Source organism: Pseudonaja textilis, chromosome 4 (genome assembly GCF_049901715.1).
Source record: "Pseudonaja textilis isolate UNSWEBS1 chromosome 4, rPseTex1.2, whole genome shotgun sequence".
In the NCBI taxonomy this organism is placed as follows: Eukaryota; Metazoa; Chordata; class Lepidosauria; order Squamata; family Elapidae; genus Pseudonaja; species Pseudonaja textilis.
The window spans coordinates 14290558-14311124 of NC_141993.1; the positions used below are offsets into that span (position 1 = coordinate 14290558).

At 38.5% G+C, this 20567-nt stretch overlaps 1 protein-coding gene across 1 annotated transcript; it reads right to left on the bottom strand.

Moving 5' to 3' along the window:
- Positions 1–3651: 3651 nt before the first annotated feature.
- On the bottom strand, positions 3652–19784 carry EIF3F (eukaryotic translation initiation factor 3 subunit F). Its single transcript, XM_026711039.2, has 8 exons — positions 19489–19784; positions 17751–17821; positions 8911–8990; positions 6839–6976; positions 6382–6473; positions 4632–4768; positions 4396–4509; positions 3652–3906 (listed from the first exon to the last, which is right to left on the bottom strand). The coding sequence occupies exons 1-8, from the start codon at positions 19769–19771 to the stop codon at positions 3829–3831; spliced, it is 993 nt and encodes a 330-aa protein (XP_026566824.1). The 5' UTR covers positions 19772–19784; the 3' UTR covers positions 3652–3828.
- Between the last annotated feature and the right edge of the window lie 783 nt (positions 19785–20567).

Consider the following 20567-nt stretch of genomic DNA (forward strand, 5'->3'; position numbering starts at 1 on the left):
AGTTGTACAAGCAGCAGGGATGACCGCAGCCTGGAGAGGATGGTCAGGAAAAGGCCATTCTAAAGTGTTGGGGACTTTCACAAGGAGTGGACTGCGGCTGGAGTCAGTGCATCAAGAGCCACCACACACAGATGGATCCTGGACATGGGCTTCAAATGTCGTATTCCTCTTGTCAAGCCATTCCTGAGCAACAAAACATCAGAAGCATCTTACTTGGGCTAAAGAAAAACAGAACTGATTTGTTGCTCAGTGGTCCAAAGTCCTCTTTTCTCATGAGAGCAACTTTTGCATCTCATTTGGAAACCAAGGACCCAGAGTCTGGAGGAAGAATGGAGAGGCACACACTGCAAGATGCTTGAAGTCCAGTGTGAAGTTTCCACAGTCTGTGTTGATTTGGGGAGCCATGTCATCTGCTGGTGTTGGTCCACTGTGCTTCATTAAGTCCAGGGTCAATGCAGCCATCTACCAGGAGACTTTGTAGGACTTCATGCTTCCTTCCACAGAGGAGCTTTATGGGGATGCTGACTTCATTTTCCAGTAGGACTTGGCACCTGCCCACACTGCCAAAAGCACCAAAACCTGGTTCAATGACCATGGGATTACTGTGCTTGACTGGCCAGCAAACTCGCCTGACCTGAACCCCATAGAGAATCTATAGGGCATTGCCAAGAGAAAGATGAAAGACATGAGACCAAACAATGCAGAAGAGCTGAAGGCCGCTATGGAAGCATCCTGGTCTTCCATAACACCTCAGCAGTGCCACAGGCTGATAGCTTCCATGCCGCACCGCATTGAGGCAGTCATTGCTGCAAAAGGGGCCCAAACCAAGTACCGAGTACATATGCATGCTTATACTTTTCAGAGGTCCGATACTGTTCTATGTACAATCTTTGTTTTATTGATTGCATGTAATATTCTAATTTTCTGAGATTGTGGATTTGGGCTTATCATGAGCTGTAAGCCATCATTATCACTATGACAAATCACGGCTTGAACTATCTTGCTCTGCATGTAATGAGTCTATCTCATATATTAGTTTCACCTTTTAAGTTGCATTACTGAAATAAATGAACTTTTGCACAATATTCTAATTTTTCGAGTTTCACCTGTAAAATTCAGATTTGATAATCTTTGCCTCCCAAACCCTGAGACAGGTATCTGTAGAATTTTAAAAAGCATACTTGGAAAAAAATAGAATGAGAACAGATGCAAGTAAATAGCTCAAGTCCATAGGGATTGTTTCAAAGCAGGTACAATTTGGCAAAATATGTTGAGAGAACTACAGGTGAAACTCGAAAAATTAAATTATTGTGCAAAAGTTCATTTATTTCAGTAATGCAACTTAAAAGGTGAAACTAATATATGAGATAGTCTCATTACATGCAAAGCAAAATAGTTTAAGTTTCACCTTTTAAGTTGCATTACTCAAATAAATTAACTTTTGCACGATATTCTAATTTTTTGAGTTTCACCTGTATAATAATAAGATTTATTAAAGATTGGTGGTGACAGAAAACTAAATAGCCATATTTTTCTAAAAAACAAACAAACTCAATCCTGGTTATTATTCTGGACCTTTGTGGTAGCTAACTGACAATCTCTGCTTCACTTTTTGATATGCATACATGTGTACAATCTAGGGACATTACCAAATTTGGAATAATTAAGCTGAACTTGTTCTATTTGTCATTTCTTCCTTCAGACTTGAAGATGGTAAAAAAAGAAATTGTCTTTTCTCTGTCATGATTAATCAGATTGAAACTTCTTGTACAATTGGATCATATGGGGACCATGATTCAGGTGAAAAGGCAATGCCACTTCACAAGAACATGCATATTTAAATGATTGAGTATGCCTCATCTCCTCCATGCTGTTTAAAAGTTAAAATTCAGGCATCCCAAAGGCGATACAATGCTATTCAAGCTAAAAAAGCACTACAGGCTTCTGCTTTAATGTTAGCGCTAAGATGCAATAAATGAATGAATGAATGAATGAATGAAGTCAATAGTTTTTTTAGTAGACATCAATAACCATAGTTCCAATTTTCTCTAGTGCTTCCTTGGGTATATTATAAAATACTCCTTGATATCCTCCTCCTTTCTACACATAACCTGAATAGAAACAAAGATGTGATTTTTACAACAGTGACAAAAAGTAGCTCAGGACTAGTGACAACTCAGATGCTCTTAGTTGTGTTAATGTAATTATTACTTGATCATTAGCCAGCTTCAGCAACAAACAACATTGAGAAAATAACATAGAACATGAAAGATGAAAGGGAAGTGCTCATAACGCAGTCAGCCTGTGGAGCAAGACAGTCCCCAGGGAGGCCAGGCCCTGCACACTCACCATCTCCTGTACACGCGCCTAGGGATCTAAGGCTGACCACCTTCCAGCTCTGATAGCCACCAGGTTGTAGATCAGTGCCCAGTTGGCTTGGGCCGGGCTGAGGTGCTGCAAGCTGGTCCTTCGCTGTTTCAAGGGCAGCCCTGCAGGCCAGATCTAACATTGCAGGCCAGATCTGGTCCGCGGGCCTTGAAGTTTGACACCCCTGGCTTAGGCAAAGAAGCAGGCCATATCAAATTAAACACTGTCTGGTTTAGGATTCTGTTCCCATAACAGTCAATCAGTATCTTTGGAAAGGGCCAGCAAATAGCACCTCCCATTTATATTACTGAAGAGAAAAAGCTTGAACAAGATCAGATCTTTACAATCAAGATGCCAATTCTATTCCCCTATTTATTCTGGCAGCATTATTGCAGTATCTATATCACCCACATCAAGAGCCATGTAGAGAAATAATGTTTGGTTTATAACTCAAATTCCCAAGCACATCTATGGAGCATCAATCCATAATAGAACTGTCATTCATATGTAAATATATATACATCATGATCACCTGATTTCATCATGCATTAATCACTAGACCATCTCCCACTTTCTCACTAGATAGCCAAGTTCTCAAACTTCTACTGAAAGGAAAATCCTTGATTTTAAGAATATCTGTTCTTGCTCAAGAAAAGGGATTAAACTCCCTTTCATGAGCTCCTTCCTTGAAACCATAATTCTATAACAGAACAGTCATTGCTTTCATTTTCTCCAGGTCAACTACCTAAAGGAATTTCTTGAGACGAAGGTTGTTATTTTCATCTAAGCACATATCTACAATTTCTGCTGGCAAGTTGTGGCATTGTGATACAAGAATGCATTTCTTTCACAGCTCTGTTAACTTTCTGCATTCATACCACAGTTGAAACATTGGTTATTTGAGAAGTATTCTTCTTCTGCCTGCCCTTCAACAAAATCTTGTTTATGCCATATTATTATTTTTTTATCAGTAAGCTTCAATCCAATAGGTTTCTATCCTGAAAGAAAGTAATTTATAAAACAGCAATGCAACAGAGATTAACTTTTTTTTACAATGACTATCCCTATATTCAACTAAATCATAAGCATACTTTGGTAGAAGTTTGGAAAAATTTTTTGAGAATCTTATTATTTTTAATTAAATTATTCTTTCTTTCATACTCGAAGCTGCTAAATATTTTCAAAAACAAATTCAAATATATTTCCCTAGTAAAAAGCAAGGATCCCTACAAATTTATAGAACTAGGTTAATAATACACAAGCAAGAAAAGAGGAGCTTAGGAATTTCTTGATCGTTTTTAATGATGATCACCTTTCTGACCATACTTAGAAGAGGGAAAAAAATGATGAGAAAGATTAATTCAGCAGTCAGTTCAGAAAATAAAATCCAATTACAGAGTCTGGGTTGTGCAAAGAAATTGCACTGTTTCTTCAGGATGTCTTGTGATGGTTAAGCTTTCATTACAGGTTTAAGATTTTTTCATTGAGTGCAATCTGTGATTGGGTGAGATTTGCCAAATAGGTTACCATCAGCAGATCCTAAGGAGGAAAAAAAAGAATATACTTAAGAATCTTCCCATTATACAATATTGTTCAGTGCAAGTAGTAATTAGAAACAAATCTGTAACTTTGTCCACTCGTTCATACCAGTTAAAGCTTCCAATTCTAGACTGGCATAAATAATCTAGTTTAAAAGCACTCTAGATGGGTATTAATGATCTAGATGAGAGAACTGAAGGGGAACTTGTAAAAATTGACCAACATAATTGTTATCTGTTTCCTTGGAAGGCAGGAAATGTACATGGTCTCCAGAGAAGATATCAGAAAGATTGATATCAATCCAAAGCAACTTCTAAATTGTATAATTTAAGAAATCAGACAAAAGTTTATGGTAATAATTAAAGATTATTCCACCAGAGATGTAACGCAGGCTTGCATATTAACACTTACCACTAATTTGAACAACAATTTACAAGCTCACTCAACCATAAACTTAGTAGTACTTACAAGTTTACTCCAAGGACTTACATTGATATTGCTATTCAACATAGTCTCAAAGTCCTCTGGCGAAATTTTCGGAACTTGATTAACAAGATCCATCAGGAAGCGACCAACAGTGTTGTCAGCAGCCACTTTTCCAGACTAGACAAAAAGCAGAGAGATACTATTTTTTAAACATTTTGATATATCATCAACAGAAAAAATGAATAGACACAGTTTCACACATTTCCTACTAGTGCATATTTTAGCCACAGCACATTTACCAGCACATCTTCTGCATACTGTAGTACTGTGCTCAGGGTATCCTGAATCTGAGCAGAAGCTGTCCCCACTTGCTGAAGATCACTTGACAAATTAATCACTCGATTTGGGCTAAAGCAAGTCTTCATGACAAGATCAACTGAGAACAGAGAGTAGACATGAGTCTGTTAAATACAGTTATGGTCACAAATACTACAGTAATAATTTAAGTAAACCATTAACTTTCTATAATTACTGTAAAATAATCTACCCTTCAATGGGAACTCAACTAATCTTTAATACTAGGTACTTCAGTCTAAAAAGAACATTGATAAACAAAGATTTTTTAAAGGACTGGGGATGGAGTCTATAAAAGAACTGGATATGCTTAATCTGGAAGAAAGAAAACTGAGGGGAGCCTTGTTACTTATCCTATCACTGCCAAATATTTTTTATCATAGACAGTGTGCCCTCACTAGAAAGGTACTGACAATGCCATGCTTAGACACTTTGCCCTCTATGGTAATGATAGGAATCTTTAACAATATCTCCAACCACGACTGCTTATGCAAATGCTGAAATTGAGACAGTTGTACATGTACTTCTTAAATGCCCTATTAATCATTCTCAGAGGGCAGAGCTAATCACTCTTCTAATCTTAAATTATTCAGGCTGTTCTCAATGGGCAATTATGTACATCCTATTAAATAACCAGGCCTGTCATCTGAAAAATGGCCAAATTCAGTGCTATAGAAATAGTTTGTTATATAGTAGTTTGTATGCTCTATTTCTACTGCAAACAGAATTGTTATACTGGATGGTATACATTTTGATCTATGTCTGTAATAAACTAAAACAATATAATAATACAGTGGATGCTCTATGGTAGTTTGTTAGAGGAATATGCAAAATTCAATCATTTGGAAACTTTCCTGTTGTTTTCCTCTTCAAAATGCTACCTAGTAGAGTGCTGTAAGTAAAATCAGCTTGTAGATTTTCCAGAAGAGGAAAGAGACAGTCGTTCATTGTGTTATCCAGCCAGATAAGGCCATACTGGCTTAAAATAGATTTGATTCTTATCTTGGTCGTGGTTTGCACCCAGGTAATTGCTAAGCCCAACAATTTCCAATTGGAAATAACTGAACATACATTTTAGTAGAATAAGTCGATATTTAATAAATTTAATAAAAAGGACTAAAAGATAAGCACATGATATTTCTGTCAGGAACAGTATTTCTTATTTCTTCTCCTCTGCCATGAAGATGCAGCTTTAGCTCCTCTAAGCTTTATTTCAAAGCACTGACATTTAACTTTATTGCACAGAATGTATAACCAATCACAGAAAACCGAGTCTAATCACTATGTCACACTATAACACACTATGCCATTAGTTCTGGTGATATGCCAAGCCTCTGGAAGTTGTACAAAGAGACCTTGCTCTCATACAGTCCATGGGGGGTTTGCAGGGAGTGGGTTTCTCATGCAATTTTTTTGATGCTCCAGAAAACCCAAAAGAGCAAGCCCTCTTACGCAACTTCCAGAGGGTCCAGAGAGTGAAGCCAAGAGAAAAGTCCAGAAAAGCGGTCCACAAAAGGCCTTTTTCGTCTGTGGGTAGGGTTATATGATACCCCAGCAAAATCAAGGCATTTTCTGAATTTCTGACACTCTTTGAGTGTCAAAAGATCTAGCCACTCACTAGGTTTCATTTCTTGGTTATGCTAATCATCAGGACAAAAGCAGCAGCACTAAATCCATCAATAATATAATGCTTACCTCCTATCCGCTCTGTATCATAATAGGCATACTTCACAGTGAGAGGAGTAAACATTACCCCCATAGTCTTACCAGGAACTCCCATTGTAGTACTAAAAGAGAGACAATTTTTCTTAGCATGTATATTCCAAATAAGCCTTGATACATAAGAGTTGCTTTCAACTCTTATTAAAATACTGGTTCTGAAAAATACATAAGTGACCATATATATGCCCTACATGTACATAACTGCCAGAATGTCATAAGAGAAAAACAGCAGGAGCTTCTCAAAACATTGGAATCTCAATTTATTCTTTTAATGTTATTTTTGCAATCTGATATCCATCTAGTGTTCTACTGTAACGTTAAAAAGTAGGATGGGATAAAGTTCACACTTTCCTTTTATAGACTATAAAACTTTATTTTTTTACTTTTGTTTCTTTCGAGCAAAATGCAGATGAATTGTTTTTGCAAGTACCTGACATATGCCTTAATGCTCATACGTCCATTTTGCAAACTGGTGTCCACAGTTAAGTGAATTGGATTGTGAGCTTCCCGACTGTAATATTCATGGATTAAAACAGAGTGTTCTGTGATATCATGTCCAGTTGCATACCTGCAAAAATAAAATCGGCTTAAGACAATATTTGCATATAGCGAATACATTAATTCAACACAGAACATTTAAAAGTTGCTATGTTAAAAATATAGACTAATATATTGCTACTGGTGTATCCATAAAGTATATGTTATTATCTTGCCTTTTTATTTGAAGTTATTTTATATACTACAATATAAGTTTTATCCAATACTATCAGAAAGGTAAATATTACCAATATCTCTTCTCAGAATGGACAAAACTAATGAAATATAAATCTGATACAAAGTTACCTGAGATTTCAGTAATCTTTTGCAAATTAACAAAGGAATTTTTAATTACTGTTTTTGGTTGTGGATAGGATTGCACTGCCCCAGGCAGACCCAGTACATAATATGGAGGTTCTCCTGGACTGGCAGCTCTAACTCAAGAGTACATAGTAGTCCTGCACAATGGCAAGTTGTGTACTATTTACCCCCTTTCATGTCCTTCTCACAGTCGCCCATGCCCTACTCACCTCTTGTAGGGACTACTGTAATGTACTCTATATGGGGTTGTGCCAAATAGTATTTGGAACCTTCAGATGGCTCAAAATGCAGCAGTTTATGTTACCTCTTTTGTGGAAACCATATTGGTTACCAATTTGCTTTTGAGTACAGATCAAGATTCTGATTATCACCTTATATGGCTTGGGGCCAGATTATCTGAACAACCATTTCTTACTCTCATCTATTAGGGAATCACATCTAGTGACACCCAGGAAATGAGGCATTCTCTAGTGGCCCCCTCCCTTTGGAATATCATTCCCCTAAAGATAAGATTGGCCCCCACTTTGATACTCCTCTGGAAGGCCCTTGAGACATGGTCAGTGGCCTGGGACCCCAAGGCAACATGGAACTGATCAAGTGGTTGGTGTTGGTTCTGCCTGTTGTTGCCATACCCCCATGAAGATAAGAGAGGATGTTAAGGGATTTTTACCTTGTGGGATTTTAATATTATAAGCTACTATGGGTGAGTTGGGCTGCCATATAAATATATTAAATAAAGGATATACTGCACATCAGAATCTGAAGCAGAAAAAAATGAAAGTGGACGGTGGCTAAAATGATATTTAAAACAATACTTTCAAATTTGCAATGTTACAAATATAAAAGAAAATGCACAAGTTCATGCTATCTGCTGAAGACTTTTTTTTACAGATTCTGAGAATCTATCATCTCAAAAAGTTTTGTGACACTATTTTAAATCAATTAGAAACTTGTGTGATTATACAGTTTTATCCCTGGATACTCCAAGGATTAAATTGTTTGTGGATCTATTAACAACAAATAGCATGATCAAAGCAATATGCCACAAACGTTCAGTGAATATGGAAAAAAATATCAACTTTAAGGAGCAATCAAGCAATCATCCCTAAATTTGGGGGGGAGGGGGGGGAGAATACAGTCAAAGTTTATCCTATTAAAGAGAGCCAAACTATTTTCCAAAATTCTATAAAAATGGAGGTGTATTGTTATCAAGACCAACACTGTTGGTTGTTGGTATCAAGACAACGTTGATGTACCGTATTTTTTGGACTATAAGATGTACTCCCCCCCAAAAAAAAATTTAAGTGGGCGGAAATGTCTGTGCGTTAAGCTTATAGAGCGAACGTTCTGTTTTTGGCCTCCCAAACCCTCCGCACATCCTGTTTTTGGCCTCCTCGATGCCAGGGAGGGCAAAAACAGGACCCGCAAAGGCCTCCGGAGGGCAAAAATGAGACGCACGGAGGCAAAAAAAATTTTTTTTTTCCTCCTCTAAACCTAGGTGTGTCTTATGGTCTGGTGCGTCTTATAGTCCGAAAAATACGGTAATTGTTTAAAGAATTGTTATTTTATGGCACTCTATTAAGTAAAGATAATCCTCTTTTTCAAAAAGCTGGATAGACAAGTTTTGGTAGAATGAAGACTTACCATCCCAGAATAATTTCACTAGGAGACACTTTCTTGTGCAATTCATACATATTCTTGGCAAATTCCATGTCCACTGCAACCTGAAAGTGAACAAAATTCAATATTCTGCAATATTCACATTAATTCACTGATAGCCAGAGGACCTTTCCAAACTTCTTATCTACTTTAAACCTGTTAACCTGAGAATAAACTCACCACTCTGAATTTGGAAAGTACTTGTCTTTGATTGATAACTTATCTCTGATGCAAAAAAAAAAAAAAATTCACAGTGTTTGTCTTCCTGAATTCCTTTATAAAGATACTTATATGGCTTCATGAATTTAGGATAAAAAACATTCATTTTTTCATCTTTAACAAAGTTTGATTGTAAAGAAAATAAGAGTACCCTCCAAGGCCCATTATGTCAATAAACAAGTAACTGCTGTTCATTCCAATTGATTAAATGGGGAAAATTGATTAAGAGTAAACCTAATGCCTGCCATTCACTCCGTGTATTATTTTTTTAACATAAGTACAGTAACTATTTCTCTGTAGCTCCATGCTCAGTAGAAGAAGCAAACGCACAAAATGAATACATAAGATATACTTTAGCATATATGGAAATCATGATATGTACAGGTAGTCCTTGGCTTACAGTATAACCACAATTGGGACCAGAATTTTCCTCATAAGTCATTGTAGTCATTCAGTCAAATCAGACCAATATTACGACCATTTACATGGTCATTAAGCAAATCCACAGTTATTAAGTTCTTCCATTCTTCTGAGATTTTTGCCGAAACTGGCAAAATCAGTCACAAATTATGATCACATGACTGCAGGGCACTGCAATCGGTCACAAATGCGAGCAGTTGCTAAACAGCCAAATTCCAAGCACGTGAATATGGGTGTGGTGCAATAGTTATAGGTGTGAGGGCTGGTCATAAGTGAGAGGACTAGATATTTTTCTGTACCATCTTAACTTCAAACGGTTCTAAGTTGAGACTTCCTGACAACACTTAGAGTCAGGCCTTTCCCAGTTTGGATAATCAGTAAAGAAAGACCCTCGACTTCATTTGTGGTGAAAAGTATTCTTTACTGAAGCCAAGTGGATACAACATAGCAAAACCAAATCTGAGAATTTCCCGCATAACCCCAGTAATTTTGCCTTCTCCCGGAGCTTTTCCTCTTGGTGAGGTCTAATGAGGTTCCAATTAGGCGTTTTAGTAGCAGTTCCACATTTTGGCACCTCTCTGAATGGGCATTTCACATTCCATTCCCAGGATTGTGTCATTGGATTATGTTGTCTCTGGATGGCCCTCTGTCCTCCCGTTTTTTGTCCTCCCCCCTCCCTATCTCCCCATCCCCTCCCCACATTTTATTGCAATATCAGCAAAGCAAAGCAAAGCAAAACAGGGCTGAAGTGGTTTGGTGACAGATCTGACACATAGATGCAAAACTTGACATATACTTATGTTTCCCCAAAATATGACCTAACCCAAAAGCAAGCCCTCCCCTGATTTTTTTTTTGGGGGGCTAATATAAAACCTACCCCCAAAATAAGTCCTAGTGAAGGGCTGGGCATCACATGCCCAGGAAGCAGTCCTTCCCTTCCCCAGTCACCTTGACCCCTTAACTGCAGCCTGCAGATCAGTTGATCCAGTGAGGGCCGGGAGTTCTGTCTCTCCAGGTGCCTGGAGATGTTTCCTGCAAGGAGGCAGAAAGCCTGAAACTTGAGTGAGCCACGCAGCAGTCTGTCCCAAACTAAACAGCGGGGAGGCTTCAGAAGTACAGGCAGGAAAAAAACCCTCCCCATTTTCCTGCCAGTCGCCAGAAAGGCTCCATCCTGAGCCTTCAGCATTGCAATCCTGGTATACCCCCAGCTTTGTGGCGCTGCTCCGGGGCTTGCACAGCGCCAAGAGTGGGGAGGCCATTAGAGGAGCCCCACGCGGCCCCCACCTGCTTCTGCTTTGCCTTTGTCAGGGGGGTAGGAGCTAGAAGGGTGCTGTCCTTGGCTGGGCAGTCCTGAGCATCGTCCCGAAGCCTCCCCACCTCAGCCATCCACCCCAAATCAAGCAGCAGGGAGGCTTCGGGACAACGCTCGAGACATTGCCTGCAATTCTTGTTACTCCCCTCCGTCATTTCTCTTTCTGTCTCTCTCACACAGAGAAAGGGGACAGGCTGCTCTTTGCTTCTACTGTAAGGCTCCCCCTCAAGCCTTCAGCATATCCCAGGATTGCAACACTGAAGGCTCGGCAGGAAAATGCTGTTCAGAGAAGACATGCAGGCTCAGATCAGCGGAGCTACTGCCTTTTTCAGAACCTGAACATCCTCCTCAAAACAGCTGAGCTGAGCCTGCATGTCTTTGCTAAACAGCTTATTTTGTTTTGCGGAGCTGTTTACCTAAGACATGCAGGCTGTTTTGCAGAGGATGTTCAGGATCTGAAAGTGGCACAGATCAGCTTTTTAGTGAGGCCATGGAGGCGCTAAGCAGGAGGGGCAGGTTGCCATTCCCACCCTTCCCCGGTACAGGAAAAAATTGGGAAAAATAAGACCTGGTGCCTTTTTTTTAAAACAAATTTTATTAAGTTTTACAAAACAATACACAAACAAAGCATAGAATGTAATAACATAAGAAATCTTTTCTGAGAAAATCAATAAAACACCTCAGTAAAACACCTTATTTAAAGACAGAATAATTCCAAATTATCACATTTCCATACAAGCACAATTTAATATATATATTTGCCTCCCTTTCCTTCTATTATTCAAGTTATATTTCTTTTACTTTAGATTGTATACATTCTTTATATCCATCTGTCTTATTTACAATTTCATTATTCTCTTCCAACAGTCTTCTTACATTCTTCTAAGATTTCAAACATGGACATACAAAACACAAAACATAAATACCTAAAACTTCTTTTGGGAAAGTGGCTTACCCCGGATTACCTCTTTTTATACAGACATAAATCAAGTTCATACTCACTCAATACACTACCTCATATCTTAATTAACATTCCATATTTTCTATATATTTTCTCTTCTCTATTCACTCTCATAATTCTATTATATTTATTTCATCTCATTTTAAATAATTATACTTGTATCTTTTGTCTGTTTTCTTCAATTATCTATTTATCTTTTCTTTCCAATACAATATTTCTCCTGTAATCACTGATTGAAGCATGACAACTTTTATCTTTCCCCTAAATTTGATACTTAAGATAATACATACTTTCCATACTGATTCTGCTTAACGCAAAGTAAGATAATAAAATAAAAATAAAGAAAAGCTTAAGTTTATAGTATGATCAAAACAGCATTCCACAGAAAATTAAACACTATTATTTACTCTTAAACATTTTATATATTCCCTTTAATACATTATTAACTCATATAATATTTCAATTTTCTGACTCGATTTCAAATGCTAATATCTACAATACAATCTTATGTATTTTTGCAGAATCATATATTTTTTAATTTAAATTTTACCCTTTGTCTCTGAAAAAAGCCTTTTTTTTTTCATCTTGTTTTAAACTTTATGGCTTCTCTTTCCTTTTTCCCTTCCTTTCTTATCAATTCTGATCTTTTTGCCCCCCCATCTCTCAAATTCCACTTTTTGAATCTTCCCTCTCTGTTGTGTTTCTCTTTTCTGTTGCTTTCTGGCATTGTATCGATTTTTCATCTTATTTTTTCCCTTTCTTTTAGGGAACTTTAGAACCTTTTAGCCCTATGCTGCCCCTTATGTCTCAGTTGTGTAGGAATATGCACCCATGCTGGTGCTCCAAATGTGTGCATGTAGCTTAGGTCAGGTTTTCTACCATGCCACCGTGTGAATGGTAATTCACCTGTTGTTGAGTTAACATTATTCAATATATGATTACCACATATTATTGCTTCTCCCCACAAAGTTTCAGGTAATCCTGAATCCGACAACATAGTAGGAGCGATTGCCTGTATTGTTTGGTCTCGTCTTTCTATAAAAGAATTACGTTGTGGCCTATATGGTGCAGACTTTTTATGTTCTACACCTGCCATCTTCAGTCTATTTTGGAATGTATTATTTATAAATTCTGTACCATTATCAGTAACAAGAGTTACTAGTTTCCTTTTAGTTTTTCTTTCTGCAAACTTCAACCAATTAAAGAAATTCTGATATGTTTCCGTTTTACTCTTCATTAAATAGCAGAAACCATATCTAGAATAATGATCCATTATACTTAATATATAATGAGCACCTCCCACACTTGGTTTTTTAGGACCTATAATATCAGCAAATACGACCTCTAGAGGCTCTTTAGTTTTAAATCCATTAATTCTATTTGCTGGTATTATCTTGCTTTTTTCTTGACTGCAAGCATTGCAGTGCAAATACTTACTGCAAGGCTTCAGTTTTATACCATCAGACAGTTCAACCGTTTGCTTGAGCATTTTAAAATTTATATGCCCTAAACGTCTGTGTAACAAATGTATGCATTCATCATGAGGTTTAACGTTATTATACACTGTGTTAGCCATCTCTAATTGATGATCATTTAACACATACAATTCACCTTTTAAAGTTGCAGTCACTTTTTTACCTTCTTTTTCTATTATGCAGTTTTCTCCCCTAAAGGTAACTACATAACCTAGTTTAATCAAAACTCTAACCGAAAGCAAATTAAACTTAAGTTGTGGTACATATAACATTTTTACATTTTTTTTTAATGCAAGAACAATATGCAGTACCTTCACCTTTTGCTTTCATTTTCCAGCCATTAGCTGGAAAATTTGCTGTGAACTCATGGACATCTTAATAAATCTTTTCTTATCTTTCGTTATGCAGTGCGATGCTCCACTATCTACCACCCAAAAATTATTATTGTTCACAGTTTCGTTGCTATACATGGCTAACTCTAAGCATTTTTTATCCTTCTGATGCCTTTTTGCATTCTGGCTGACATTGTGGTGTTTTTCTTTCTTGCAGAATCTAGCCAAATGTCCTTTTCTTCCACAATTAAAACATTTTCTAATTGTGTAGGCTGACGAAGATAATTTATCTTCTTGTGGTTGTTCCCTCAGTTGATCCCTTTCGAGCCTTCTCCTGGCTTCTTCAATTAATCTGCCAGTGATGTCAGTTAATGTGAGGTTATCTTTTGGCAGTACTTCCAGCGAAGTTATATAGTCGTCATAGCTCTCATCTAACGAAGACAAAATTATATAAACCTGATGTAGTTCAGTGAAGATAAGTTCTTTTTCATGCAGTTCCTGAAAAATCCTCTTCATAGTGTTTATATGAGTCAACATGTCTCCATTCTTTTGAAGATGTGTTCTGAACAGCTTCCGTGTAAGATTTATATGTGCTCCTACACTGTCTCGAACATAAATCTTCCTTAAATTCTCCCAACATTTCGCAGCTGTTTCTTCTCCACGAATATGGACAAGCTGCTGGTCACAGAGTGTCAGTCCTATTATACAGAGAGCTTGCTCATTCTTCAGTTTATATTCTTGTATTTTCTGGGCATCATCTTCATCCTCCGGATCCCAAGCATCTACCTCTGGTGGGTTTTGAATTATACTCCACAAACCTTCTCTGCGTAGAAGTAGGCTGCATTTCACAGACCATCAAACATAGTTTGTTCCATCCAGTTTGGATATTAGAGACAAACTTGGTAAATTGATTTGTGCCATCTTTCTCTGGATATTAAACTATAATTAATAAAACACAGCTGTCTGTTTACAGTATTGTATAACTACACTAACTCTCACTTTATATAAGCCTGTTATATCCTGGTTAGTCTGACTGTGCAGCTGGGCCCATAACCAGTGTTAGGGATACACCCTAGCAGAATCTGCACGGCAGTCAGGCAGGCAGGCAAAATATGTGAGATAAACGTTTTTGTAGCTTACACTCAGTAAAACAGATACACTGTGCTAGTTAAATAGTTTATTCCAATAAGAGTTTTAGCATAGTCAAAAACATTCACTAGTTCAGTCCATCTGGGGATTATTCAGTTGCAAATTCCAGTGTTGAAAAAGAGAGGTCAGTAAAATATCAGTTCAGTAATATATCTCCTCACAGTAGAGATATGAAGAAGTCAAACCTCCTTTCTTCCTCCAACGTTCAGCAACTCAGCAGTAGGGAAACACGCAGTTAACAAACCATCAATCCATCAAACCAGCAATCGTCAGCAATCGTCAGGTTCTCTTGCTCCCTCTTATGGCGGTTTCACATCGCACCCAAAATTACATGCTTTGCAGTTTAAAGTGACACACACTTAAACTTACAATCATAGTTTATATATATTATTTTACCCAAACTACGTTAGGTAACCTTGTTATTCCTAAAAGGGTCTGGCTATTTTCCAAAGTACCTGAAGGCCAATAATGGATGGAAACTGAGCAAGGAGAGATTCAGCCTAGAAATAAGGAGAAAAGTTCTGATAGTGAAAGCAATCAACCAATGGAACAGCTTGCCTTCAGAAGTTGTGGGAGCTTCGTTAGGAATGATAGTCACCTAACAGTTGGGTTGGCAAAATATAAACCAGGATAGTCATTTAATACTGTTGTATCTTTAAGAGAATGCTGTAATTGTGATTGGCTGAGGTTCCTCCAATGGCCATAAGATGGAGCCAGAAACCTGGTTTGTTCTCTTCTTGCATTTCCCTTTAGCCTTTTGCCTGATCGTCATTCTGCTTGGATTGCTGTGAGTCTTGCAAACTGTTAGAAACTCTGTTTACTGAACTTTGTTTATGATACTGGACTTTGTTTTTGGATTATCCCTGGACTGATACTAACTGCTTTAACCGTGTATGATTTGGACCGTTTGTTGGACTTTGTTTACCCATTTACTGGAAGTAAAACCTACATTTTACTATTCAGCATATCTGTGTGCTTGTTGTATGTTATTCAACATCACTCTCAGTACATTTCCCTGAGTGCACTCATTCTCCTAATGGGGAATACCTCAACAAGCTTCATCACTGGAAGCTTTCAAAAAGAGACTGGACTGCCATTTGTCAGAAACGGTGTAGGGTCTCCTGCTTGGGCAGGGGGGTTGGACTCTACCAGGTCCCTTCCAACTCTGTTAATCTGTTAATCTGAATATACCCCAAGGTTCTGAAGGAACTGGCAGACAGGATCTCAGAATCAATGAACTATATCTGTCAAAGATCCTGGAGCATTAGGGAAGTATCAGAGGATTGGAAAAGAGCAGATTAGTTCCCATCTTCAAAAAAGGAAAAAAATAGATCTAGGAAACTGCAGACCTATCAGCCTGACCTCACTCCCTGGGAAGATTCAGGAAAAGATAATCAAGCAACAAATCAGCAAACACCTAGAGGGAAACAAAGTTATAACCAAAAGCCAACATGGGTTTGTCAAAAACATGACAAACAAATCTTATTGCATTCTTTAACAAAGTGGCAATATTAGCGGACCAGAGGAATCCTGTGGATATAATTTACTTGGACTTCAGTAAGGCATTTCATAAATCTACTACTTGACACAATGATGAGAACAATAAACAAAGCAACATTGTCATTCAATACATTGCAAGCATATTGGAAAAGCTCAGGAGGATCTTCAGCCAACATAACATACGTACACACTTCAAACCCAAGAATACATTAGGACATAAGCTTGTCCACTCCCAAGGATAAAAGACCCAGGCAGAAACTGAACAACGTGGTATATATGCAGTATAATGCAGTGAGCCATGTGCAGATCTGTATATTGGGGAAACGAAATAACCACTTCATAAATGCATGGTACAACATAGGAGAACAGACACATCAGGATTAGATTCTGTAGTCCACCTTCATTTAAAAGACACAGGCCTCTCTTTTGAAGACAACAAAATCATATTCTGGACAGAGAGGACCACTATTTTGAAAGAGTGTTAAAGAGGCCATCTATGTCAAAACTGAACAGCCCTCTCTCAACAGAGGGAGAGGGATATGACATTGTCCAATCTACAACACAGTCATTTCAATAGTTCCAAGAAGGCTCCACACCCATTTGCATTACTCAGGTGACCCTGATGACAAATAAACCTCCAGGTGACCTTAATGACCTGCTAAAAGAATGCATATGACCAGCTGTTTGCAAGGAGTATAAATCCTCCCATTCCCCACCATCCAGTCAGAGCTGAAGAAGCTTCTTGAATGAGAAGGAAAATGTTTTCAAAGAAAAAACAGAAAGTCCATTTGTCTCTTGAAAAAGCACCTTTGGGAGTTTCAGACTATACCAATAGTCTGAAACACGGTCACAGGTAACTGTAATTACACATGCCAGAATCAGCCTCATATAGGTCATGCCAGTATGTCGCTCCTAATGAATTCTTTGAAGTTTTTTGAAGACTCAAGGCTCATGATTTAATTAGGGCCGATCCTGACACTAGAACTATTTGAGATATATTTTTCAACACTCAGTGTTGTAGGTTGAGTGTTGATTTTACATGTGTTGGGCACTCTATTTTTTTTTCTTTTTCTCTTGTTTGTAATTTTTGTTTTTTATTGTCTCGGTAGTTGAAATTGAATTTGAAATTAAAAAAATATTCTGTTAAAAGTGTCACACCTAAGCATTTGCATTACAATTTAGGATATCCCTTTTCAGCAATAATACCAAGAAAACTGTTAATTGTGATAAAGTGTTTTTTCTGATGGGACGAGTCTATCAGGGCAACCTTTTTATTATGATAGTTTACCAGTTAAAAAGGGGAGAAAGACCCAATTTTAGGTTTCTGAAATGTAAGTCAAAGAATTACAAAAACTTAAACCAATTCTCTGATTTTGGTACCTTCCTAAAAGTATCTTCTTACATGCATTTAAGCTACTGGCAAAGTTAACACTGTGATCAAAATAACACATACTCACCTCATCTTCTGATTCATTATGAGGTACTGAGAAGCAGTTGGTGACCTCTACAGAATATTTGTCAACTGTGCCTACAAAGTGAGAGAAAAAATTTTTTCCTAAGAAAAATTCTTCCCAAGCAAAGGCCTAGGAACATCCAAGGAAGAACTTGTAACTGAAGATAACATGAGATTTATATATGCTGAGAAGTACAATACAGCACAACTTGAACCCCTTCAAGTTCAACCTCTTTACAATATGCAGAAGAGAATGATTTTATAGTGATATTACAACAATCTTGATGTATAAGTGTGTGTTAAGCCTATGGGTGAAGTCTGAGAAGAATGAAAACGAGGCTGTTTGCTCTCAGCAAGTTACAAAAAGAATACATTTCAGAAACTATGTTCTGCAACTGAACTGGCTTCTATCTAAGTTCTTTAATGTACTTAAGAACTTTTAGATGCTGTAGCTAAGAAATGTGCATGTAAATAAAGATAGCATGGCTGGAAATCAAAGAAGCATCCTGGTTTCATTTTACTTCTTCAAATCTAATATTTTGTTCCTATTTAGAAAATGCATATCAGGGCTAGCTTTAATTCCCATCTACTTTGACTGAAAAAATGAATGGAACAATGAAATTCATGTCTAGTATTTTATGTAGGAAAAGAAAAGGCATCAACTTAACCCAATGCTTAACCCATATTTTTGTATTTCATATTTTGTATTTTTATCTCTTATGTTTTTACTGAAACATGATATGAATGTGCCATAGGATAAATAACCCAATGCTGTAACAAAACTACAAAATATAAAGATTCACTTCAAATAATATTTTTCTTAGAAATATAATCTCCCCACTTTTAATTTGAGGCTGTGAACACTAAGTTGCCTTTTAACCAAATAATCACATGAAAAATTCTAACATACTACATTAAATGCTACAAAAATAGTCTCACAGGAGACCATGAGATCCAAGTCCTGCCTTAGCCATGAAAGCCAACTGAATGACTTTGGGTCAGTCATTCTCAGTCCAACCCACCTCACAGCGGGGTGGTTTTTGTGGGGAAAACAGGAGAGGCATGAGGATTTTATCTTACAATAATTGGTACAAATTAAAATGGACAGCTTTCAGTGAGGCAATGAAATGTGGTTCCCTAAACCTCCTTTAAAAACTGCTGCCCAACATGTTGTAGAAGGTACCAGAAGCAAGCATATCTAATACGCTTTCTCCTCCTAATGTCCCCACACCAACCCTGTGAGGTGGGTTGCGCTGCGGTTCATAAGTCTTTCAGAGTCCAGGGTTCCAGTGGAGGTAGTTTTAAGAGAATGACTGGCCCAAAGTCACCCAGCCAGTTTCGCTGCCTAAAGCGGGACTAGAAGTCGGTTTCCTGGTGCCTTAACCATTACACCAAACTGGCTCAAACTTACGCACATTATTAATTTAATACACCCTGTCCAGAATCTCAGTTTCCAAAGTGTGCTCCACGGCACGCTTGAAATGCGGCACCTTTGAAATGAACAGGCGACACGCTCCCTGTCTAACGTCTGCAATAGGTCCAAGCGGGGCACCTGGTGACCGAACCGGGTCTTCTCCGCAGGCTACCCTTCCCACCACCCTTTCTCTGCTTCGTGCCAGGACCTCGGCGCGGGATACGCTGGGCTTCCTCCTCAACACACCCTGGCGTGCCAAGAGAGCAGCTAGCGGATCTTCGGGTTCGGCGGCCGCCTCTTCCTCAGCGGAGAGCGCGGCGGTCCTTACCAAGCAACGTGCCGATAACGCGGGCCGCACCCTCGTTGCGCCTCTCAAAGCTGTCCACGATAGAGGCCAGCACCACCGGGTGGAGCCGGACCGCACGACCACCGGGAAAAGGCGCCGCCAGCGCGGGAGGAACAGGAGGCGGCGGCGGCGGCACAGCCGCAGGAGGAAGGACGGCCGGCATAGCAGGGGTCGAGGAGGTGTTGGGGGAAGAAGGAGCCGGAGCCGGTGGAGACGGCATGGCGACGCTCAGGGAGGCGCCTGGCACCCCCACCGCAGCCGCCATTTTTCGGAGAAAGGAAGCTCGCGAGCTCTCGGGCGGTGACTGGGCACGCCTCCCCCCAAAGGCAGCTGCTAATAGGTTCTCCCTGCTGCTTTTCTACGGGCACTTTCCCCAATCAGGAGCGAGTTCCGTAAGAATGGTTCGGTTTTGATCGGTGAAAAGTGCGCGGGTGGATCCTCTGCCTGTTAGCGCTTTTGCTTCCAGAGCGGTTTAAGATGTTTTATTGAAAACTATTGAGAAAATTTTTTACTCTCTAACTTCCATTTTGGTCAATGTGGCTGGCGGAATAGCTGATCCACGAATATGGTTATAATATAACCGCTGAAGCGAAGAAAGGGGTTTATATTCAATAAACATATATTGTGGTTCTCAACTTCTGCAACTTTAATATGTGTGTGCTTCAACTCCCAGAATGCCTCGGACAAAATGTTGCATGAGGAATTCTGGGAGTTGGAGTCCGCACATTTGTTACCGAAATTGAGAAACACTGAATTAAACTGTTACACTCAATCTTAAAAGACTATGACAATTTGATACTGTATCTTAACAGCCATGCTTCAAGACTATCTTCCCGTACTTTTATTTAGAATATATCTGCAATTGCTGAGTTGTTTAACAAAAGCACCATTAAAACATGTATACACCATTAAATTTTAACAGAAAAACTATAAAATTAAAATGTGAACCATAATCCAAGAAAGTGGAATGATAACTTCCTGTACCATTTCTTCCTTTGCAGAAGCATCCTGCTACTGTAGGTTGTTGCCTATTTGAAAGATTTGCACTTACCTTTGGAAAG